Source organism: Emydura macquarii, unplaced genomic scaffold (genome assembly GCF_026122565.2).
Source record: "Emydura macquarii macquarii isolate MOO-44397 ecotype Brisbane River unplaced genomic scaffold, CSIRO-AGI_Emac_v2 contig_1230, whole genome shotgun sequence".
In the NCBI taxonomy this organism is placed as follows: Eukaryota; Metazoa; Chordata; order Testudines; family Chelidae; genus Emydura; species Emydura macquarii.
The window spans coordinates 23,170,432-23,195,203 of record NW_027131367.1 but is presented as its reverse complement, the minus strand read 5'-3'; the positions used below and the strand labels follow the sequence as shown (position 1 = coordinate 23,195,203).

Sequence of the window (24,772 nt, the reverse complement as noted above, 5' to 3'; positions counted from 1 at the left end):
TAGGCATCACCACCCTTCCCTCGGCCTGGCCTGGCCTGCAGCCCGGCTCCCTGCCCAGCCCGTGATGGGGCTGGTACCCACCCTGGCAGCACCAGGCACCCAGCGCACACAGGCTGCTGTGAGACGGGCCAGCACCTCAGTCAGCCTCACCCCTCAAATGGAGCAGGTGGGTTGGAGGCTCCCACTGTCAAGCCCAGGCAGCTGGGCCAACGGGCAGAGCAGCGCGCTACACCCCTGTGATTCGGAGGATGTCGAAGGCAGCGGCTTCGTGCACATCTCCCTAGACCTGCACCTTGGGGGCAGCTCGGCCCTGCTGTCTGTGGGCTGTATAGTGCTGGGGCGCTGCCGTGCGCCCTCCTAGCACACACGCAGTGCAGTGAGTGGGTGCGCTGCACCCCCACAGCCAGGCGGCAAGCGCATGCAAGGCGCGGGTCCCTTTTCTCTGTGCACCGTCTCTCAGCTCTGCCCACTGGGCCTGGTGTCCTGGGCACCTCTTGGCACTGCCAGCGGGACTGCACGGAGGCTGGCTAATCGAGAGCCGGTGAGACAGGGCCAGGGGGCTTCAGTGCATTCCTGCAGGCAAACGTGGGCTGACCCTTTCCTCAATACCCGCACCCCGCGCCTCTTGGCAGGGGCGGGCATTCAGCTTGGGGCACAAAGCTCCACCCTGACAAAGCGCCCATGCCCTTCACCGTGGGGCTGGGCCGCGTCTGTGACACATGATGCAGGGCACTGGGGGTTGGTGACAGCTGGGGGCTGGGGTCAGTGACACAGGGGGTCGGGGTGCAGGGCGAGGTCTGTGACACACGGGGCAGTGGAGCTTCGGGCCGACCATCTCTGGAGTGCAGGAACCCCCTGCCCCACTCAGCGTCAGCCCAGGCAGCAGACAGGTGTTCGGCCCCTCCGGAGGCTGCCCCACAGGGCTCCCTCCACAGCAGCCACAGCCCACGGCCCGGGCTCAGCGCGTGTGACACGGCTTTAACAGCAAGCTCTGCACAGCCCCTGGGCCCACGTACAAACGCTCAGTAAAGACTTTATTATTGCATAGATCTTGGTGCTCAAACCATCGCCTTCCCCCCACCCCCGCCCCGCCCTCGGTACGAAAACTAGTCCCCTGGTACAAAACAGAAAGCAGCTCTGACGCTCCTTGAATCGAACTCTTCCATACAGAATCAATACCCTTCCTCCGCTCTCCCCACGCCCGGCCCCGCCCTGCTCGCAACAGCCCCGGGCTGGGCCTGTTCTATTAAGGCAAGGCGTGTGCAGGGGGCCCGTACTACATGGTATGCGAGGGAGACGAGGCGTCCGGGTGCGGGAGGAGCCGGCTCCCATAGCAGCCTAGGGAAGGAATCTGGGACCCAGCCCTAGTGGGACCGGGAGCCCAGCGACTGGACGGACATCACGGGCCCTGGCAGGCGTCCACTGGGCTAGAAGCTGGATTCAGGCACTGGTTTCTTCCTGCCCAGGGAGGCCGTGTGGTACTTGACCCTCTGCAAGGTGCCATCGGCTGCCCTCGCCCCCGGCGCGCTCCGGCTGTGCTGCTGGGCGCTGCTGCCGCCCTTGTAGAGAGAGGCGGCCCTGCTGTGCATGCTGGCGGAGCTCTGCGAGCGCCCGATGTCCAGCTCCGAGCGGCTGACCCTGCCGTTGGCCCTGCCCGCGCTGATGCTGCTCAGGGCGCCGTTGGAGAGCGACACCCGGGAGGAGCCCATGGCCGGCTCTGCCTCGCTGGGCCGCTTGGGCTCCTTCTTCAGGAAGCCAGCCCCGAAGATGGTGAATTTCCCATCTGGCCGCCTCTGAGCCTCAGGCGCCTTGTCCCTGCCGTGCTCCCCCACCTTGGCGGGGCTTCTTTGGTCATGGTCCCTGTCCCTGTCCCTGCCCGGCGCCCCACTGGCCCTCAGCGAGCTGTGGGAGCGGGGCAGGCTGGGGCTCGTGTGGGCCGGCCCATTGGAGCTCACTTTGCTCCCGCTGCTCTTTGGCTCCTCAGCTCTCCGGGGGCCCCCGGCGTTGCCGGGCATCTCCAGCTTCGTGGGCGTTCTCTGCAGCTGGCCCGCAGCTGCCTTCGCTTTGCTGCTCCTCTTCAGGGTCCCGGCCCCCTCGGGGGCTGCAGGTTCTTTGCCGTGGTTCTCTGCAGCACCCGCCCCGGCACCTTGTGAATTTCCACTGGCCTCGCCGGCCCCTGGGTCCCTCCCAGGCGCTGCTGGGTTTGATGGAGGCTTCGCCAGCGCCGGGGGGCTCTTGCTGCCAGCGGCGCCTGTCATGAGGGGGACGATGGACTCGGTGGTGTACCGGGGCCTGCGCCCGGACTCCAGGTACTCCCCCAGCTCTCCGGACACAGCCTGCGGCCTGCCTCTGCCTGCAAAGGACCAGCGGAGGGGCGCTGCCTTGGGGGCGCCCAGCGTGGCCTTTGTGGGGGACACTTTCATGCTGACGCTGCGCCCCTGAACGCCGCGCACCAGGGGCCTCGACTCAAAACCTCCTGCAAGAGAAACACAGGCGGGTTGGCGGATGCCAGCGACGCGTCCCCGGGAGCAGTGCAGAGCCCCGTGCTCACGCTGCGTGGGGCGCCCAGGGCCAGCTCGGGCCGAGCACAGTCCCGCCAATGCCAAGGAAGGTGCCAGGAGTGAGCACGGCCAGGATCTGGTCAGGCTGTGAGTGGCGAAGTTGGCGAAAGCCCCCCGAGCTGGCCGGCAGTGTGGTCTAGTGGCTAGGGGCATTGGCCAGTGAGTCAAGAGATCTGCGTTCCAGTCCCAGTGCAGCCTCTGACCTGCTGCAAGACCTCGGACAAGTCACTTCCTACCTCTGTTTCTCTCCCTACCCTTTGTCCATCTTCTAAGCCCTTCAGACTGGGAGCTCTGGGCTGGGCCTGTCTCTCACTAAAGGTTTGTACAGCACCTAGCACACTGGGGCCGGTGGGCACATAGACAGTACTAACAATGAGGGTCAGTTCCCAAGAAGGAGCTGAATGGCCAGGCCTGAATGCTGCCTCTGCTGGCCCCAGGCACTGCCGAATTCCAGTTCCACCAGCACAGCAGCAGCGTGGGGCGGGCAGCGCACCTTGGGTTAGATGTCACTGGTGCATGCCACCAGCACGTGGTACCCTGGGCAACCCTAGAGGCACGTTCAGGTGGCTGGACCAGCCGTGCTCGGCTGCAGCCCTCTGCTGAGCCCTGCACTTCTGCCTCCTTGGACGCTGTCCTGCCATGAAGGGAGCACAGCCTCAAGGGGCCAGGCTACAGCAGTGACGGCTTGTGACTCCCCCTTGGCTCCATGCAGGTTGCTGCCCTCCCCCCCCCCCCAGTGCATACCATTTCCCTGTCTCAGCCCCACCCGTTCCATGCCCCCAGCCTTGTGGCCCTGTTGCCCCGCTCCTGCCACGACTGCCCCTTCTTCTGCGCGGCCTGTGTCCGTGTTGCCGGGAGACCCCGTGGGCTGCGATGGTGAGCCGGCTGGGCTGGGGTTACTGGGGAACAAGCCTTTGGAGCGAAACAAACTGACCCCTGGGCTTGACATGTTTTGTAGTGTCAAGACGCGGCCTGACACCCCCCGCCCAGCATCCTCTGCATGCCCACGGCAACCCTTCCCCAGGGCCAACGAGCCGACTGCCCTGGATCCCCTGGCACTGCCCAGCCTGTGCCCAGCTCCCACGCTGCATAGCTCTCGGCCCGAACCCTGCTTGTTGACACGACGGAGCCCTGCAGGGGCAGGGTTGGGCACCAGCCGCCCTCCCTAGGGTTTGCTGCTGGGGGTTGGGCACAGGAATCCCACTGACCTTTCTCCTGGCCAGCTGCAGCCTCGAAGAAGACAGGCGAGTCCGGGGCCTTCGGGAGGGAGGGGCAGGCCGTGGAGCTCCGGGACACCAGGCTCTCCCTCTTGCTGCTCCCACTGAGCCGCGCGAGCCAGTGATCTGACACGGAGGAACTGGTGGAGCCTGCAGGGGATACAGCCAGCCAGCAGGACCTGCGTTAGCAGAGTACAGAGCCGTGGGGTGCAGGGGTGCAGTGGGGGGGGGGGTGGCACCAGAACACCCAAAGCAGCCAGATCCAGCCTGCCTGTCCCTGCCCCGGCAGCAAGCAATGGCTGGGACGGGGCTGCACGCAGCATCCCAGGGGCCTCCCTTTCTAGTGAGCAGCTGCATTGCTTCCTCCCTGCTGAGTGCCCCCCCTCCCCGTGCAGGGCCCCCTAGGGAGCCATGGGGGGCTGATGCTGGGGAAGGGGAGAGCTGCATGCAGAGGTTCCACTGGATGTGACCAGGCCATTTGGAGCCAGTGCCAGAGGCACACAAAAGCCGTCATATAACTTCTGCCTGGCCAGAGACGGGGGGTTGGCCCCATTCTGCCTCCGAGCCCAGTGGGACCTGCCCAGAGGCCTTTAGGGACCAGCTTGGCCTGAGCCACGCAGAGCCAGGGCAACGTGGCGGGACCCACGCGCCAAGCAGCACGTCCCACTAGGCGCTTGTGGGCAGCCAGCCCTTCCGGTCCAGCCTCGGTCCTCGGCAGCCCCGCAGGGCCCACCCCCGGGGGCAGGGGCCAGGTAGCGTCACCCTGCGTCAGGAGCCCAGCCTGAGGCACCGAGAGCTTTGTTTCTCCTGCAGCTGCGAACGAGGCCAGCGGAGCTGTGGATGCTCAGCACCTCTGAAATCAGGCCCTCGGGGGTCCCCTTGGGCACCCCAAAACCAAAGCACCTAAGCCCAGTGGCTGTGGGCAATAAGAAATAAATGGGTGTGCGCCATAGCATGTAATTACATGCATCAGCCACAGGGTGGCAGCACAAACCGGACAGCACACTTAACACACCACAACAGAGGAGTAATTAGCGAGGATCCCAGAGCAAACCGGCGTGCACATCTCTGGGGTGTGTACGCTGCTGCATGTAATTGTGCGTGTCAGTGGGTGTGCTTTGTGACTGTGCAAATGTGTGCAGGCATGGGGGCCTGTGTGAGTGTGCTTTGTGCGTGTGCATATGTGGGGGGGGTGTAAAGCTTTGTGCGTGTGTGTGCGACAGAGAGAGAGAGAGAGAGAGAGAGAGAGAGAGAGAGAGAGAGAGAGCGCACCACATAGGAACCGTCCTTTCCCTCCCCTTGTCCCTGGTCTGTGCGTGTCACTGCACACCGGAGTGGCTCCGCGGCACTCGGGAAAGCCAGGCTGCGTGCCGGCTGGACTGGGCCCCTCTGCGCTCGGGGGCACTCTCTGCTCAGCCTGGTGCTGCCAAGGGAGCTGCGGACGGATGTGGGGGTGGTTGGCCTGCTGGTGCCAATGGGTGTGATTTCCACTCCCAGGGCTGGGCACAGGGACGTCTGCACTGCCCGGCAGGGTTTGAGCACGCCGGCGTTCAGCTCGCGGGCACAGGCAGCAGCGGCATAGCCGCAGCAGCACAGGCTGGTGCCAGCCGGGGACTCTGTGCCTAAGCCCGGGCGGTCGTGTCTCTGCCGCCGTCGTTCCCCGTGCTAGCGAGAGGAAAGCAATCGCAGCCGCTCTGCGGGACTGCAGGTCACACGTCCCCGGCCAGGCGGGGCTGGCGAATGACGAGCCAGGCTCTCGCGCCGGCCCTGGAACAACGCGGCCTGGGAGTTCCTCCAGGGGAGCCGAGGCGCGGCATCTGCCCTGCCCCAGGGGCCCACCCGCCTTTGCCAGCAGTCGGCCTGGAGTGGCTCTGGGCAGCCTGCACGCCGGGTCTCTCCGGGCGCACGCGGGGCTGCCCAGGGGAGGCAGGGGACGGGCCCACCTCTCACGGAGCTGCTGGCTGACCAGCTGGGGATCCCGTTCCTTCGCTGGTAGAAGAGGATGTAGGCACCCCGGGTGCAGACCTCGTCCTCCAGGACCGGCTCCACGGCGCTGTCGTCATAGCTGTACCAGCGGCCGTCCAGCGAGTTGAGGCAGTAGGCTGGGGCAGAGCATGGCTGGGCGTTAGGAAGGCAGCCACGAACTGCAGAGCCGGGGGCCCCGCGGGAGAGGGCTGGATTGGGGCTCAGCACAGCACAGCCAGGATGGAATCCCATCAGCCAGCGGCTCCTCCGGGATGGTGCCCGGCCACCCAGCCGCCCGGCCAGGACCAGAACCGCAGCGAGAGTGAGGGTGGCAGAGGGCAATTCGCCTGCTGGAGCTGGGCCAGGCCTGCTGCTCCCAGGCCCCAGCACAGGCGGCGTCACTGCAGTGCCAGCACTTCCAGTGTCCTTCCCCAGCTCAAGGCCAGCGCCCCGTAGCACTGGGCTGGGATCTGTGAGTCCCCACTCGGGGTGCCCTCAGCTGCAGAGTGCCCACCCCGCCCGGTGCCCTGTGCATTCACCGGGGCAGTGCCCGCCCCGCCCGGCGCCCTGTGCACTCACCGGTGTAGTGCCCGCCCTGCATGCTGCCGTGGTGGTTGCAGACGGCGTACAGGTCATAGAGGAAGTCGAGCTGGGAGCTCTCAGGGAAGTATGGCGGCTGTTTGGTTGACGCCCAGTGGCCCGGAGCCTGTGTCCCGGCCTGGCTCCTCTTGGCCACGTGCGGGGCCATGCTGAGGCCGCGGAGGGGGAAGCGGACCAGGCTGGAGAGCTTGGCCCTGCACTCGCCCGCCTGGCGGAACCGCTTCAGGTGGATGATGAGGATGTCGGGCAGCGTCCACAGGCTCAGCTTCACCACGCCCTGCTGCAGCAGCTGGCAGTGCGGGCAGCGCCAGGCGTCGGCGGGGGCCAGCTAGGGACACAAGACGCCGTGCACAGGCCCTGATCCTGGAGGAGGGTCGGCCCCGCCACCCAGCGCAGCGCAGCGCAGCACAGCGCACCATCTGCCGGAGCGCAGGTGAGGGTGATCTGCTCCCCTCCCCCCCCCCGGGAAATGAACCCCACCCTCAGGTGCAGGTCCTCAGCCGGGGGCAGCTTGGCAGCAAGACCGGGCTCCAGAGCCCCTGGGGAGGCGTGCAAAGAGCTTGTCCTGGCCATGCCCCGTGCCCAGCGTTGCTGTGCCAGCCTCCAGCAGGATCTTAGAATCATGGACTCATAGAATCATAGAGTTGGAAGGGACCTCAGGAGGTATCTAGTCCAACCCCCTGCTCAAAGCAGGACCAACCTCAGCTATATCATCCCAACCAGGGCTTTGTCAAGCCTCAGCTTAAAAACCTCCAAAGACGGAGATTCCACCACCTCCCTAGGTAACCCATTCCAGTGCTTCACCACCCTCCTAGTGAAAAACTTTCCTAATATCCAGCCTAGACCTCCCCCACTGCAACTTGAGACCATTGCTCCTTGTTCTGTCATCTGCCACCACTGAGAACAGCCTAGCCCCATCCTCCCTGGAACCCCCTTTCAGGTAGTTAAAGGCTGCTATCAAATCCCCCCTCGTTCTTCTCTTCTGCAGACTGTGCACACTGTGCAAGTGCTGCCTGGGCAGGGAGGAAGCTGTGCGTCCAGGCTCACGACTGGGATTCCCCTCGCAGGGCAAGGCGGGTTCTCCCTTCCCTTCCTTCCTCTTCTCCTTCCAACTCCATCGTGTGGCTTCTGTCTGTCTGTCTGTCACTCCCCCGGTGCCTTGGCTTGGCCCCCTGGAGTCACGGGCGAGCTGGGAGCCAGGCATGGAGCCAAAGCAACGAGGCAGTGCTGGGCACAAGCCAATGAACGGGCCCCTGTGTGCCCCCCACCGAGAACGCCCAGGGCAGCACTCTGGGGCACCCTGTGGTCACACCCACACCTACCCCATCAGCTCCCTTGCCCCGGCACAAATGGCAACGCCAGGCCCAGTGTGCACAGCCAGCCCCCCACACACCTGCTCATCCTTCGTGTACAGCTGGAAGCACTCATCCAGGGTGCAGCTGTGCTGCTGATGGGCCTGTTGCTGCAGCCGGACGCTCTCAGTGTCCTGCACCACCTCCTCCTGGATACTGCCAAACAGGCTGCAAAGGCAGAAGAGGGCAGTTGGAGGGAGGCAGTGTTCATGCGGCAGCGTCCGGGCGGTGCCCTCCCTGGACAGGGGCTTGGATCCCCTTGATGCAGCATAGCAGCGGACAGAAACTATCCTGCTCTTTCCCAAGCCAGGCTGCGGTATTTGCCTCCATACCCTGAGGCAGGGAGTTCCACAGGTAGAGTTACAGTAACCTCCATCCTAAGGGACCGCTTCAGGGATGGCCACACTGGTTGCCTGGCAGAAGTGGCCTTCTAGGAAAGGCAGAGCAACACTCTCCGCAGGGACAATACTGTCCAACACAGGTGTGGGAAGACAAGATATTCACAAGTACCAGAGATTTGGGGCCCCCAACTTGAGATGCCCTAAAGTGACCTGATTTTCAGACACCGCTGAGCCACCGCACTCTGAAAATCTCAGAAAGCACTCACCATGCTTGAAAACCTTTGCTCAAACGCCGTATTTCAGCGGGACCTTCAGCCATGCCGAGTGCACAGCCTCCATCGGCTTCCCAGGAGCTCTGGGCACTAGGCACTGCTGGGCACTAGGCACTGCTGGGAGCCAGCCCATTTAGCAGGATGTAGGGCCCAGATCTTGGCATCCAGCTTCCAGTGACAGCAGCAGAAGTGGGAGCTGCATGCCCTTGAGGATCTGGGCGAGGTGCCTACATTTAGGCCCAGGTTGGCCACTCTACTGGGAGACTCTGGGGACAGTTCCCTGAGGACGGAGGTTGCATGGCAGGCATGCTCTAGGGATCAGCTCTTCCTGAATTTCCTTCTAACCGCCCTGCCGTTCCATGCCTGCCCGATGCCCAGTGGGCTGGGCCTTCCCTTAATGCCTTCCCTTCCAAGGCCTTCCCTTCATGCGTGCCAGTCTACGTCACCGACGTCAAGACGGTTCAACTCTTTAACAAAGCAGCAGCACTAAAAATCACACAGGCAGCAACTTCTCCTGCTGCAGTTCCAGATTAGCCTCTTCCCTCATCCCAAGCAAACCGGAGGAAGCATGTCTCGGCTTCCAAACCAGCCCAGGTTGTTTTTAGACTCAGTTTGATCCCGATGAAGGAGGCCGTGTTCTGGCTGTGCTGTTTACCCTGTCCTTCCATTGGGAGGCTTGCCTGCGTGAGGCCACCAGGGCTTGGGCCATTAATAAATAAGGGACTTAGGAGCCCAGTTCATCGGTTCTGGTTCTGTTGGGTGACACAGGGACAGGGCCTTGGACAGAGCGAGGTGCCAGGAGTAAGGCCTGAGGCCACCGGCTGGCTAAGGGGCCAAAGCATCGATGAGAAACAGAAGGAACCGAGATGTTTTCTCCCAGCGGTGGTGACCCTGGTTCTCTGATCCCAGCCCCCGGCGGCATCTCTCTGCCCTTGGGTCAGAGGCTCTGCCCGCCGTGTCCCGTCACGGCGGGGCCAGGCTCCGTGGCGCTGAGGACTCACCTTTCTTTGGTGTTCAGATCCCACTCCACCACCAGCTTCACGTGCGGGGGCCCGCCCGGGCCGCTGAGCTGCAGCGCTCTGCTGGGCCAAGGAGAGGAGTTACGGGAGGGGCCTTGCTCGGGGCTGGCCTGCCGCAGGACACAGCCTGGTGCACAGCTGCTAGCCCAGGCACGACGGGAGACCTGAGGCTCATGTATTGACCCTGTTAGTTAGGGCTGATCCCTCCCAAGAGAGCAGAGGTTTCCCAGAGCCCCTCGGCTGTCAGAAGGGAAGGCCAGGGCACACCCCCCGCTTCCCCGCCTGCAGGCAGCGCTGGTGGGGTCGTGGGGCAGGGCTAGGCAGCTCTGCGTGGGGTCTGGCAGCACATTCTCCGCTCCTCGTCCGGCCCTGCAGCCATCGCGGGAGAGCCTGCAGGCAGCTCCGCAGGGCAGGGCAGGGCATGGCACGGAGCTGCCCTTCTCTGCCCACTCAGCCCTTGCCCAGCGTGTGGCTGCCATGAAGTGCTCCCCCTCCCCCCATTGCAGACTGGAGACTGCTGCAGGAAAGGGCAGACCCCCGGGCATGCCGCACATGGCTAGCACCATTCGCCCATTCTTGGCTAGATTCCACCCCTGAGAATCACCTGCTGCCTCCCTCAGTGCTTCCTCTCCTGAACTGCTCTGTGGGGTTGCTGTGCACAGCCAAACAGGTGCCACGTTCCACCTCAGAGGTGGCTGCATTTCCGTATACACACAGCTACAGTCACCCCCGCTGGTGCGTGTGTGTGTTGTAAGCAGCGCTACCTGTATCTATGAGGGCAGCTGTGCCACTCGGGGAGAAGGGATTCCCTCCCAGGGTTGGGGAGTTTGAGTGGTCTCGGCCTTCTGCAGGGCTCCCACCCAGGAGGAAAGAACTATCATAGAATCAGAGAAGATGAGGGTCGGAAGAGACCTCAGGAGGTCATCTAGTCCAATCACTGCTCAAAGCAGGACCAACCCCAACTAAGTCATCCCAGCCAGGGCTTTGTCAAGCCTGGCCATAAAAACCTCTAAGGATGGAGATTCCACCACCTCCCTAGGTAACCCATTCCAGTGCTTCACCACCCTCCTAGGGAAAAAGTTTTTCCTGATATCCAACCTAGACCTCCCCCCACTGCAACTTGAGACCATTGCTCCTAGTTTTGTCATCTGCCACCACTAAGAACAGCCTAGCTCCATCCTCCCTGGAACCCCCTTGCAGGTAGTTAAAGGCTGCTATCAAATCTCCCCTCACTCTTCTCTTCTGCAGACTGAACAAGACTAGTTCCCTCAGCCTCTCTTCATAAGTCATGTGCCTCAGTCCCCTAAACATTTTTGTTGTCCTCCGCTGGACTCTCTCCAACTTCCCCACATTCTTCCTGTAGTGGGGGATCCAAAACTGGACACAATACTCCAAATGCGGCCTCACCAGTGCCGAATAGAGGGGATTAATCACTTCCCTTGATCTGCTGGCAATGCTCCTACTAATGCAGCCCAATATGCTATTAGCCTTCTTGGCAACCAGGGCACACTGCTGACTCATATCCAGCTTCTCATCCACTGTAACCCCCAGGTCCTTTTCTGCCAAACTGCTGCCTAGCTCGTCGGTCCCCAGTCTGTAGCTGTGCATGGGATTCTTCTGTCCTAAGTGCAGGACTCTGCATTTGTCTTTGTTGATCCTCATCAGTTTTCTTTTCACCCAATCTTCTAATTTGTCTAGGTCACTCTGTGTCGTATCCCTGCCTTCCAGGGTATCTACCACTCCCCCCTAGCTTAGTATCATCTGCAAACTTGCTGAGGGTACAATCTACCCCATCCTCCAGATCATTAATGAAGATGTTGAACAAAACCAGCCCCAGGACCGACCCCTGGGGCACTCCGCTTGTGACCTGCTGCCAGCTAGACATGGAGCCATTGATCACTACTCGTTGAGCCCTATGCTCTAGCCAGTTCTCTATCCATTTTATAGTCCATTCATCCAACCCATACTTCTTTAACTTGCTGATAAGAATACTGTGGGACACTGTATCAAAAGCTTTGCTAAAGTCAAGGTATATCACGTCCACCGCTTTCCCCACATCCACAGAGCCAGTCACCTCTTCATTGAAGGCAACCAGGTTGGTCAGGCATGACTTGCCCTTGGTCAATCCGTGTTGACTGTTCCTGATCACCTTCCTCTCTTCCAAGTGTCTTAAAATGGATTCCTTGAGGACCTGCTCCATGAAAGTCCAGGGACTTTAACATGCAGCTGGGGAACCCCAGAAGGCAGAAGCTGCAGGGGATTTGCTGAAAATAGCCTGTCTCCCGGCCATGCTGTGACACACCCACCCAGGGGCTGTGCCAGCCAGCTCTAGACTGGCAGCATGGGAGCTTCTTGCATGGCTGTGACTCTGTCCCTCCTGGTGGAGTGGAGCCAGCAGGAGAAGGCAGTAGGGTGGCTAGTTTGTGCCTTGGGTCTCTGGTCCATCGGCCCTTTGGGATCTCTTGGGAGGCAGGCGCAGACACGGCCTCAGGCAGAGAGCTCCAGTCACCCACCTTGGTCTAGGCTGACGCGGATGGCAGGCTTCCCTGCAGAGCCCCCAGCCTGCAGGCAGGACAAGGAACCTCCCCTGCCCCCAGCTCGTAAAGCGATAGCTTGCAATTCCAACAGGGCCCTCGACACCCCACACTGCCCAGCCCTCCCGCCTCGGCTTTGTGCCTGTCTCACCTCCCTCCTGAGTCAATCCCTCTCCCTTCTGCCCACAGCCATCTACCCATCCCCCACGCATCCGGCAGCCAATCCCCAAACCCTCTATCCCCCTAGACTGCTGTCTGAACTCCGACTGCCAGCACTCGGAACGTGCGTGCACGTGAACGGCCTCGCGTCACTGCACATCAACGGGAAGCAGAGAGACGGTCGACGGACGTGTTCAGACCAAGTGCCAGGAAAGACACATGCCGAGGGAAAAGAGACAGGCTCTCAGGAGAAATCTGCAGAGACGGGGAGAGCTGGTGAGGCCATGAGAGGTGCAGCTTCCTTGCACTGTCAGCTCTCTGGGCGGGGGCCACCCTTTTGTTGTGTTTGTGCAGCGCCTAGCGCAACGGCTCCTGATCGGGGATGGGCAGCTCCTAGGCTCGACCCCAGTTCATATAGTTACTAATTATTATTCCACTGGCTCAGACGGTGGGACAACTCAGCAAGGACAGCGTGAGCCCTTCTCCCACGAAGGCCAGGCAGGCAGTGCCGTGCCGGGGAAATGGCTTGTGCTGGGCACGGGAGACGGGGTGAGCAGGCGGCTACCCTGCCTTCTCCACAAGGCTCCGGTCTGGTGTGGCTGTGCGACCTGCTGTCGCTGCCCAGACGAATGCCCGGAGCAAAGGGGATGCAGGGGCCTGTGCCTGCCTCTCTTCATCTATGTCAGCACTCAGTGAGATCAAGGGCTGTGCCACACCCTCAGGACAGCCGGGAGCACAGAGCAGACTCCCACCTAGCAGCTGCAAGCCCCTGTGACGGGCGGAGCACCGCCAATACCGCCAGATCTGAACACAGCCCTGGCAGGGAGCTGAGGACACAGCGTAATCCCCAGAGGGGCCAGCAGGTGGCAGCGTCTGCCAAGACAAGCTTGGGGTCAGGGTATTCAGCCCCAGGGTCACTCCGGCACCGTGGTGCAGGCGAGCGGCTCCTCTGGGGCGATGGAGGTTTGCTCCCACCACCTGTTGTCAGGAGCACACCGAGAAGGTGCCCGGTCGCTCGGCCCCATGCATCCGGGCTGGTCCCTGCCAGGCCCCATCGGCTGTGCCGGGAGGAGACCAGGGGAGTTTGGAGTTTGCCGTTGGATGCACCGAGGGGTTTGACACAGGAAAGGGCGGCAGAGCCTCTGAAATCTGCCCCCCTCAGCCCTGCCCAGCCCCCGCGAGTGACAGCGACACCCTTCACGCCTGCCAGCTGCTCCAGCGGTCCTAGCACACCCAGCAGCAGAGCCAAGAGGGGGCAGGGGCCTTGCCGAGTGTGTTACGCAGCTCACAAAGGGAGCAGACATCGCCAACATCCCCCCACAGGGCTGGAGAGCGAGGCTGCCGGGGCAGCTGGCCCCGGCTCCCTGCTCCAGGTGTTGGGATGTGGAGTGGGGGGCGCGTGGTGCCGGGATCCCGTACGCTGGGTCAGAACAACACTTGCTCGGATTTGGCCCATCCGCACTTCTCTCCCCAGCACACACGAGTCACGCCTGTTCTCAGACTGGCTCCTGCACAGCCCCCGTCTCCTTGGCGGGTACGTGTCAGCGAGGCTCAGCGCACAGGGAAGCCTAACCTGACGCTGACATGGTGCAGATGCCACGGTGATGGGAACATTTTTCTTGGACAGCTAGACAGGGACACGGGTCGCCCAGGTGCAACATAAGCGAGTGCCTCGGCGTCCCAGCAATGCCTGGGAAGTTAGCAGCTCAGGCGGCCTGGCCAGGTGACAGCAGCCATGGGCTGGATGCCAGTAACTGGCCGCAGGGAGCCAGAGAAGGGAGACACCCAAGTAATGGGTGCAGGGGGACAATGTGTCCAGAGGGGAAGGCGGGTCCCACAGCTGAGGCCCTGGGCCAGGATTCAGGACAACAAGGTCCGGTTCTTACCTCTGCCTGAACTTGGGCAAGTCACGTCACCTCCCTGAACCCCTGTTCTGCAGCTGTACAATGGGGATACCTATCCTTCCTGTGTCTGTCCTGCCTGGTTAGACTGTCAGCCTTTGGAGCAAGGACTGTCTCTCACTAGGTGTTACGTGCAGCGCCTAGCACAGGGGGCCTGATCTCCATTGGAGGCTCTAGGTGCTCCTGGGATATACACATACGGACTGCGTGTCTTGCTGCTGGAGGCCTGTTTGCATTGACAGACACTGGGCGCTTGGCATGGCCAGGAGCGAGCGTCACCGGGGCAGAGGGTCCCTGGCCCCTCGCTGCCGTACTGCACTGCCCTCCCTGCGGGCGTAGCCAGAGAAGGGAGTTTAGCCTCATTTGGATTTTTGCCTCTTTCCCCAACAGGCTCATCCTCCACCCCCTGATCCCTTCTCTCACAGCTCCCCCACCCCTGCAGCCAGCCAGCACCCTGGGTTGGCAGCGACTGTGATTATAGCCCCCAAGCCACCTCGTGTGCGACTAGACACGGATGCTACAGGACAGCACTGACCCTGTTCCTCACTTCCGAAGGGACGTTAGCTGAACTCACTTTCTCGGGGACAGAGTCTGAGTCTGGAGACATTAATAAGCCAGGGGCCCATTTCCAAATGGGCAGCAGACTGCAGGGGGAGGTGCTCCAGGCACCCTGCACAAGGGCACTGGTGAGAGGGAATTAGTGCAACAGGACACTTGAGAATACAGTGGTGCAAAGGCAGTAGTGCGACAGGATCACTTGTGAATACAGCGGTGCAAAGGCAGTAGTGCAACAGGATCACTTGTGAATACAGCGGTGCAAAGGCAGTAGTGCGACAGGATCACTCGTGAATACAGTGGGGCAAAGGAACTAGTGCAACAGGATCACTCGTTGTGACTATAGCAGTGCAAAGGCAGTAGTGCGACAGGATCACTCGTTGTGACTACAGTGGTGCAAAGGCAGTAGCGTGACAGGATCACTTGTGAATACAGCGGTGCAAAGGCAGTAGCGTGACAGGATCACTGTACACAATACAGCAACAGCAAGTGACCCCCTGGCAGCAATAATTCCTGTGCCCCAGTGAATCCGATCTGTCCCCTCCCCCCCCATGCTAGCTGGAGAAGCACTCGTCTGTCAGGACTGGGTGCCGTGGTGTGCGTGTCACAGCAGGGTCCCCACTGGGACGACAAATCCTGCCTGGCCACCTCAGCTGCCAGGCTGAGTATAAAAGTTGGCCTGGAACAAGCAATTGCCTAGAAGGAATACAAAGCTGCTGGAGTGGGGAAGCGGTGCTGAGTCCCTGACGGGGACGTGGCGAAGTCCCCTCCCCTCACCCCCCCAAGTCAAGGGCAAACGGGACTAGAGCTGTAGCAGCGTCAGCAGGGGCGGGGCTGGGGGTGCAGCAAACAGCAAATGCTGGGCTAGGTGCTGCTCTCCGTCTGGAGCAGTGACAGCCCTTAGCTAGCACCGTGCATCCATCCGTACATCTCCCAGCACTCCGCAGGGCCGGACAGTATCCTCATCCCCACTGACAGTGTCAAGCCAGCGCGACTGCCCTGCCTTCAGTGGCGTTACACCAAGGCTTCACTGACCCTGTGTGCTCAGCACTAACTCTTGGCCGTAACCTCGGTCGATCAGCTCACGTCACGGCCAGCCCCCCCAGCCCTCGCAGCGGCAGGCACCGAGTGCAAGCCCGAGCCGTGGCAGGGGACGTAAGTCCTGACCTCAGGTGAAGGTCAGGTGATGCCTCCAGGGCGTCAGAGTGTAAAATACAGCAGGGCAGTGACTGCGGAAGGAGCCAGACGGGATTATCTTTGCAGCAGAGCAAAGTCCCTTCCAGAGAAATAGCACAACCACCCCACGCCCAGCTCGTGGCTTGACAGGGCAGCAGGGATGGAAGCTGGATCCTGCTGCTCCCACAACACAGGCCTTGCAGTCGAGCTACAGGAGAATCTTTATGAGCTACTAGCAGTCCGGGACCCATGACACACAGCCAAGCAGCTCTGAGAGCATCCAGCAGAGGGCAGTGGTCTCACACACACCCTGGCCAGCTGATGACATTATGCAGTGGTAGTGAAGGGTGGAAGGCACAGAGAAAGAAGGGACTGCAGCTGTTAGATAAATGCCATCCGCTCGCCCAAGGGCCGGCTCGTGACGCTCACGCAGCGCTGGTGGAAGGAGCGAGGAAGCAGGTGCATGCGGGGGGGAGGGAAAGCCCAGTTCTGGCTAGAGAGCAGCTGACGGTGCATGTCTCACTTCAGGTGAAATCTAGGCCTGGCCCTGGTTTTGCCCCTTGGCCGGGCCCTGGCTACTCCCTCTTTGGCCCCAGAGCCCAGGTTCTTGAAAAGAAAGCAGGCCCGTGGCAGGTCGCCATGCGCCCCAGCACCCCACTCCTCCCAGGCCAGGGGACAGAAGGGGAAGCACTGCAGGGGCAGGGAGTGTGCCCAGCTGCAGACTGACCCCTCCACTCCTACGCTGCTCCCGTCCCGGCGGGCGAGGTCTCTTACCTGTCAACGGCGGGGTGGCAGAGCGGCTTGCCGTCCTGAGGGGAGAGGTAGCTGTGTGCCACAGAGCCACCGGCAACCCGCACCCGGAACAGCTCCCCCACGCGCTGCAAAACAGAAGCCAGGCGGTGAGAATCCCTGGGCGGGCGTGTGGAATCGCCTGGCCCCGCGGCTGAGCAGGAGCTGGGTCAGTGTGACGTGGGGCTCACAGGCTGTGGGGAGGAGACGCGTGGGCACTAATGAAAAACCAGCCCCTACAGAGAGGCCCAAGAGGAGGCCAAGGCAGCAAGAATGGGTGGAGGGGAGACGGTGAGACGGTGAGCTGAAGGGTGGGATGGGAGAGGATGCCTCACCGAGAACCAACATCCCCACGGGCCCCTCTTCAGCCAGCCTCTCCACCCGGCCTTTATTTAGACTCTCTAAGGCTTCCCAGCAATTGCCAGGCTGTGGGGTCCCTCAGCCACAGAAGAAATGCAGCTGCCTCTGGGGAGCAGGGCAGTCTTTGCCAGCAAACTGCTATGACACATTTCTGGGGGAACGAAGCCTGGTGTCGCCAGCTGACATGGCACAGTGGGGCAGTCAGGCAATCACCTGAGATAAAACATGGCTGGGAAGCACCTGGTTAACTGCCTGATTCCTCCGAGCCACTGCTTGGGTCAAGAAGGAAATTGCGTGCTGGGACTAGAAGTCTCCAGGCTGCCCCTCCAATCACATGGGCGTTACCAGAACCCCATGGCCTGCCCTGGCTGAAGCAGGCACCCTATGACCTCATCCGTCCAGGAAAATCAACTCCCTGGCAGTCCCAGAGCTGCTCATCCTGACTTAGCGCCACCCTCCGCTGCCCCAGGGCTCACACGCGCTGCACCTGCGGTTTCAAGGCCCCGTGCGGCTGGGCGGGTTGGACTAAGTGACGATCTACCCAGCAGCAGGCTGAGGCTGGGTTTGATGTGTGAGTTCACCTCCCAGCTGCAGAGGAATTCATGTGTTTCATCTGCATTAATCCGGCTGGTTGCAGCAACTGATGCTCATTTGAGGATTTCAGACAGACGGACTCCATGCTAGCGGAGGGCAGAGCTGATCTTTACCACTCCGAAAAGGCTACAAAGCCCTGCAAGCTTCTCCTCTTCTCTCTGCCAGCATCCCTCTGGGCTGATGCATCGCCCCACCTGCTAGTCCAGCCCAGGACCCTCCACACGTGTGCCAACCCCGAGCGGCAGCTGCTCCTGTATTTCACTCGTGGGTCCCCGTGTGCATTGGGCAGCACACGTCACTCCTGAGCTGCAGCACACCAGACTGCTGGAGATGTGGCCCCCACACACAGTGTTGCCGGTGCGTCTCTCTGACGGCCTCTGTACAACTCCAGCCCAAGCGCCCTCAGCCAGCTGTGCGAGAGCTGCTCAAACCCGGCCCGCAGAGACTGACTGATCAGCTACCCCCCTTCTCCGGACAGGAATGGCACGGGCTACCCTGTCCGGCTCTGAAATCTGTTTCACAGGAAAATTTCCCAGGTTAACAAGTGACTAGAGCTCAGCTGTAATCCAGCGGCAGGCCAGGACCGGGTTAGGTGGTGCAGGGTCAAAAGGTGAAGCAATGGCAGTGCCCAGGCTGGCAATGGATGAAGGCAGGGACTGGACGGGAAGGCACAGAGTCTGCACACCTCACTCACTGCTCTGGGGTCAACCTGGCCCTGCTTACCAGTCCTAGTCACTTGAAAAACGAGCCGAACACAAGGTGGATCCTCCCATCCTATCCCAATCCACGTATAAGCCCCTCTGGGTGGGCAGCGAGGGCACTAGAATGGCATTCAGGAACCCTGTATCCTGGGCCTGTGACCTTAAGCAGGTCTGTGTCTTTGTTTTCTCTCCCCTTCTTTGTCTATCTTGTCTCTATAGACTGCAAGCTTCTCAGGGCAGAGACTATGTCTCGTTGTGTCCGTACAGCCCCTAGCACCATGGGACCTGATCTTGGTTTGGGCCAGCTAGGACAGCAATCGCCTGGTGGGTGCCCGTGTACAGCAGAGCCGGAACAGATGCCTGAAGCCATGTGCACTGCCAGCTGGGCCAGTGGATGGATTTTGACAACTGTGTGTTTGGTACCACGTCCTCCTGGCACCCCTGCAGTTTCCCCTTGTCCCTTGTGCGAGCACATTCATTTGGGGCCATCTCCCTCTCCCGCTGATGATGGTTTGTCATCAGAACGAGTGCTCTCGGCATTTCATTAGCTGATCTGTCCCAGCTTCCGTTACCCACAGCAGTCTGGCCCCTCGTTCCTTCGACAGGGACAGTAATGAGAGCTGAAGCGGGGACAAAATGAATCCATTAAGATGACAATATTCAGCTTGTAATCTCACGTTCCTCTAAACACGCATGAGCTGCACAGCCGCTCCTGGCTACAAAAGGAGGGAGGAATGGAACAGCACCTTCCTTTCCAGGCTCCCAAAGCACTCTCAGAAACTCAGGGATTTCACTCTCACAACCCTTGGAAGGTAATTCGCACAATCCCCATTTTATCAATGAGGAAACTGAGGCAGAGATTCAAGGTTCCTCAGTTTCCCTATCAAGCAGACAGGAATAACACTGTTTACCCTCCTCGCAGGTAGTTATGAGGGTTCATTTGCTAATATTTGTACCAGACACTGACAAGCACAATACAAACCGTGTGTGCTGTTACAGTCCTTCGCATTCCCTCCTGTGCTGGAGGCCGACTGTTCCAGCTGCCCCCACGCCCAGACTGGCCGCAGTATAAATAGCACATCAGAGAATGATCAATGTGTTACAGTCAAAACCCATTCTTCAGCTGGTGTGAGCCAAAGACACCAGTGCAACCCGCTGGCTTCAAAGGGGAGGAAAGAATCCACCTTTCACCTTGAAATAGTTGTCAAGGTCCCACACAGAAATCTGAAAGGAGCTTATAGCGAAGGGAAAGGATCCTTTATCCCTGAAAGCACCTGTCAGACACACTGCAGGGACGCGCTCTGGCTCCGTCCAGCACCCACTGGCCTGAGATGACCAAATTCTATAAACACTTCATGGGCCGGATCCTCATTAACCCCCGTGACTCCAGCGGAGCTGTGCTGATATCCGTGAGCTGCAGCTTGTTTACCAGACAGGCCCCCCAGAAACCGGAGAGAACTGGAGACAAGCTCTGGGTTTCGTTCCTGTTCCGAAAAGCACGCCCTGACGGAAACGGAGGCACATCTGCCCAGCTGCCATTCCCAGCGCGGGTAGACAGAGACGCGCTAGTGCACTGCTAAGATCTGTGTGGCTGCGGTGGCTTGGGCTGGTCACCCAGGGGCGATCCCATCCCAGAGCCTAGGTACAGACTTGGGCGGTCAGCCCGTGCCACTCAGCTGGTTTTCAGCAGTAGAGCATTCAGAGCTCACTTGTACGTCTAGCTGAGCTGGGACTTACAACCCCAGCTGATGGGTGAACACATCCCCCAGGTTCTGACGGGAGCCCTGCTGGCTCATCTTTGCACCGGGAGGCGCGTGTGAGTTAGCAAAGCCAGCCTCCTGGATCGCTAGGAAACCCACATACTTGCTCCAGAAGGCAAAGTTGCCAAGAGCGGTTGTAGAAGGTCCTTGCTAGCTCACAGATGCCGAGCAGAGAACGCCCAGGGAGATGGGAGCAGGACAGACCAATTTGGAGGCTGCAGCCTTGCCCCCCCAAAGAATGTGCTGGCGTTATTACGGCTCAAACACTTGTGGTTGCTGCGCTGAGCACCTGCCAGGCACATCTGCATATGGGAGCTAATGGCCATCGAAGGAGTCTGGTTAGCATTCACAGTCATGCACACAGGCCTCCTGCAGCCCACGGGCCTGAACTCTACAGCGCTAGCGCCCCAGGCCCGGCACACGAAGTGTCTGACTCACACAGCTCTCAGAAGCGCTGCATGTTTGCACAAGAAACTCTTTTAGCAAGGTCCTAAAACCCCGAGGAGGGGGGGTTCCCTCTGCCCGAACAAGCTGCGAATGGGACTGGCCTGTCTGGATGCAGTGACCGTGTTATGCTTTCCCCAGATACTTTCAGTCTGAATATCTGAACAGCTTTTCTAGGAGATGAAGGGAACCAATCAACTAGACCATCTCTCTGGGAGAGCACACAGTGTGTTACCCACGCTACAGCGACGCACCTGTACCAAACAGAGGACAAGTCCCATGTCCTCTTTCAGTTACACAGCTACTTACTCCTGGAGATAGGGCAGATCTACAGGGTCCCTGCTAAGGGGAAGACTGATCTTGCAGCAGAGGCACTGGAGAGCTTGGTCCTTTTCCAGTGTGACCTCAGGCAAGTCACGTAGGCAGGTAACTAAGTCCATATTTAGCCACGTAAATAAATGACCTAGCTCCCAGCAGCGCTGATCCCACCTCTGCCTAGGGCACCAGTTCACTTAGGCTGAAATCCCCCCTTCGGCCCAAAATCCTAGGCACCTCATCAGTCCCATTTATGGCCTGGGAAGACTGGAGTCTCCCGTTCTCTACCCAGTTGTGGCTCAAGTTTATGCAGCAGGGATCATGAGATGTGGGTGCAGATCTGAGGGACGCGGGAGAGAGAAAAACAGCTGCCAAATTTTCACTGTTGCACCAAAGAATGGAATATTTCCCTTACGTTAATATCACCCAGGATTTTGCTAGCATGTGGCATCCAAGGATCTTCTGGGGCTTAGAGCCTAGCAGTTCCCCTGGAAAGTAGGTAAATGTTCCCCCCATTTTACAAATGGAGAAACTGGAGCACAGCAAGATGAAGTGATGCAGGAACCTGCACATAAAATGGGCAATACAAGGGCTAATGAGACTTGAGCTGCATTTGCTGAACTGAATTTGTCCCTGGCCTGGGTAAGGAGCGATAGGACCGTTTCCCACCAGAACAAGGATGAAAAGCTGGGTCCTCCTGGATCTGACAAGGCCATTTGCTGTATCTCCCCACAGGGGACAAAAGAGTCCTCGGCTCTGGATCCAGTAGAGATGGTGTCTGCCAACAGTGCAAAGAAAAGGCTGCGAGGAGGAAAGACTCAGAGACAAGAGGAAGGTCAGGAAAAGGGAAGCAGAAGGCCTGAGTACGTACAGTACGAGCTGCAGAATGACAGACATGCAGGGGGCTTTCAGTAGTTACAAGAGGGAAGGTGGAAAGTCTAGATTAGGAAACAGCAAAGCTCCTCCTAGAGTCTGCTCAGCGAAGGCTGATAATCAGGAGCTCCATGCTCGAGAGATCAGTGCGAGGTCAGGCAGAAGCTCACCTCTGCCCTGGAAGATGATGGTTTGGATACCAGCATGTTTCCTTTTGAGTTCCGCTGAGCCTAGCATCAGAGCATCAGAGCAAACCAGGAAGAGGGAAATGCACTGAGAACTAGTGGGAGAAAATGCACGGATGAGCCTCTCCCTAGCCAACGGTAACTCCCCTCTGGGCCCTGGCCAACAGCTGGTGAGGTTGGGAGCTCTTCAGGGCAGGGCATGTAGGGTTTGTACAGCACCTAGCACAGTGCAGCCCTGATCCTGACTGGAGCTTCTGGACACTGGTGTAATAATAATAATGCAAGTTAGATCTGGTCAAACATGGGCAATGGGGGGAGCTGCCCTAACCCCTGGCACGTCCTTCCTCTGCGCGCGCTACTGCGAGGGCACACACTGAGCAGCAATGGCACGCTGCCAGCGGTGCGCTCCAGCCTGGGGATCGCAGCACTGATGTGCACACCACAAGCAGCAGCTGCCGCTGCCCTGTCCCGGCGTGTCCGGCGCCGGCCGCTCCCTTGGAAGATGATTTTTATCCAATGAAGGAGGCTCCTCAGAGACAGCTCTTCCTTTCGCTGCTTCGGTGCAGCGTCTCCATTCGCGGCTTGGGGCCCCAGACAGGGAAGTGAGGCACAAGAGAAGGTCCTCAGCCTCTGGAGAGGGGCTGGCACTCAGCGCACCCTGCCTCCCGGCGGGGATGGATGGAGGCCTTCCCTCAGGCACAGGGGGTCAGAGGGTTCTAGAGGGAGCCCCCGGCCCACGGGCGTGGGGTTTAACGGAGGAGACAGGCCCCATTGCCGCGCCTCTCCTGCTGCACTCAGCCAGCGCACCAGTCTGTCTCGGGCAAATCTGGCGGGCTCCAGTGCGCCGCGGATGTTCTTCTTCCATCCACACTGGTCCTGGTGCCAGGGAAGGGCACATGGTTACTATGACGATGACAGGTGTTCCCGCCCCAGGATGTTATCGGGTGATCTGCTCTGCAAGAGGATCCAGGAGCTTCAGAAAACACCCCTGCCTATTTTCCCAGCACGCACCGAGGTGTCAGCAGCAGGCAGCCAGGAACTGGCTTGATTTCCAGCACACGCAGCCTAGATTCACTGCATGACAGATTGTTCCTCCAGCTCCATGGGAGGAGATGAAATAGCCCGAGTGCAAACAATGACATGGATTGGAAATGATCAAAGGCCCTCCCCATCCATCGCCCACATCCCCATCCTGCTGAGACAGAGGGAAACAGCCTCCGGCTCCTGCGCTCTGGCGCTAGTACGCACGCATCCTCCCCCAGCAGCTCAGGGTAAGGCCGAGTACAGGAGCCAGGATCTGGCCTAGGCCAAGTCCGAGTGAATAATGGAGAATCCGACCCCACTGATGACAGGGAGGCCAAGTGGCCTGTCTCTCAGTGACTCTTTTTATCATTCAGCCAGCTCTGTCTGGGGAGGGGGAGCCCCAGCGATCTCCCGCCTCTGCTTTGCCAACACAGCCTAGGAGACCCTCCAGGAGAAGAGTGTGACTCCAGGCAGCTACAGCTGCCATTGTTCCAGCCCTGCTCAGCGCTGGACACGCCTCAATGTTCTACGTGCCCCCAACGCAGCCAAATGCCTTTGGCTTGGAGACTGGATTGGATTCTCATGAGACTGCTAGTATAGTCCTGGCCACTGACAAGACCACCTGGCTTGTGCTAAATCCTGGCTAAAGGGCAGGAACAGATTGTACTGTACTGCTATGGCCAAACTTCATCTGCTGCCGAGTGAGACTCGCACCCAGTGTAAATCAGGAGTGGCAATGGTGAGAGAGGAGAACCAGGCCCTGAAGGGTCTTAACAGCCCCGATGCTTGGGATCCAAGCTGTGCAATGGACTGAGCCCGCAGTGACTCGCGGTACAAACAGCAGCTCCCCAGGCGTGGCGTGAGCACCGAGGAACGGAATCGGGTGGTTCCCCTGCTGCACCAGAGCGGGGGGTGACAAGATGCTGTCACCAGTGCTATGTTCTCCTGCACGACACAGGCCCCTGTGTTAGGGAGGAAGTTGCTGTAATTCAGATGCCAGCTGCTGTGTTGCTTGTGGCTCAGGCCATGCTGCCCTGCCCGTGGGCACTAGGAAGGCCCCGTTCGTTCAGAACTCTCCCAACAAGCAAACTCTATGGAAAGAAAGAAAGAAGCTGCCCCACCCCTGACCAGGATGTGACTATTCAAAGGCTCATGCTGTGCCAGCATGAATATGTATGAGCCCAAGGCAGAGAGGGCTCCTAGGATTCGGTGTCTGGTGCAGCTCAGAAATATACAGCTTTCCCCAAAGCGCCAGGCACCGAGTCCCCGTCTGTAATCAGAGCTGAGCTCGGCCACCATGCTGCACTCAGCCTGCGCCGGGGCACACCGTGCTCTGTTCATGCCAGCGAGACGGCGCCGCTTTGCCAGAAACAAAGCAGGAGTGCCAGTAGGGGAATGGGATCAGAGGAAGGATGGTTCAGTGGTTAGGACACTGCCCTGGCTCATAGGGGACCTGGGCTCAATTTCCTGCCCCAGAGTTCCTTTGTGACTAAAACCAGGTCATTCGTTCTCTGTGTGCCTCAGTTTCCCAGCTGTAGCATGGGATAGTAGCACTGTCCAGCCCCTCAGGGTGTGGTGAGGATAAGTATGCTAAGGACCGTGAGGCGCTCAGACGCTATGGTAAGTACCCAGATGTCTCACCTAGAGGGGCAATGCGTGGATTTCCACAGGACGGTAAACCCCAGCATTTAGGGGCACTAGACCCCTGGAGATACTGGGTGGTCTTCTGCACCCCAGTCTCCACACACAATGACTTGGCATAACCCACAGGCCCCTGCCAGCCATCCCGCACCGGCCCCTGTCTGTGGTACACCCGTGAGGGATGTGTCCCGGCCTGCACACGTGAATCACCAGCACTGGGTTCTGTGGGGAACAGGCCTCTTCTTCCTGCACCATGCATCTAAAATCAGGCCATCCCCACATGCCCTGGCGGCTAAGCCACTGACACCTGGTCACCCCCACCTGGGCTACTGCAGCCTCCTCCTCTAATGCCCACCACGCCCCCTCCAGGCTGCCCAAACTGCCGCCCCAAATTGTCTTTTTCACTCTCCCAATTCTTCCCGTACCTTTGATCCC

The 24,772-nt window shown here is 60.0% G+C and overlaps 1 protein-coding gene across 1 annotated transcript in view; it reads right to left on the bottom strand.

Annotated features, from left to right (window-relative positions):
- Window positions 1-1,098: 1,098 nt before the first annotated feature.
- USP43 (ubiquitin specific peptidase 43) overlaps window positions 1,099-24,772 on the bottom strand; it is a 163,806-nt gene continuing 140,132 nt past the window's right edge. The window contains exons 9-15 of the mRNA XM_067547767.1: window positions 16,427-16,530; window positions 9,310-9,387; window positions 7,737-7,863; window positions 6,323-6,671; window positions 5,722-5,880; window positions 3,770-3,928; window positions 1,099-2,476 (exon numbers count right to left, since the gene is read on the bottom strand). Of these exons, the coding sequence (XP_067403868.1) occupies window positions 1,428-2,476; window positions 3,770-3,928; window positions 5,722-5,880; window positions 6,323-6,671; window positions 7,737-7,863; window positions 9,310-9,387; window positions 16,427-16,530 (2,025 nt within the window). The 3' untranslated portion in view covers window positions 1,099-1,427. The remainder of the gene's footprint in view (window positions 2,477-3,769; window positions 3,929-5,721; window positions 5,881-6,322; window positions 6,672-7,736; window positions 7,864-9,309; window positions 9,388-16,426; window positions 16,531-24,772) is intronic.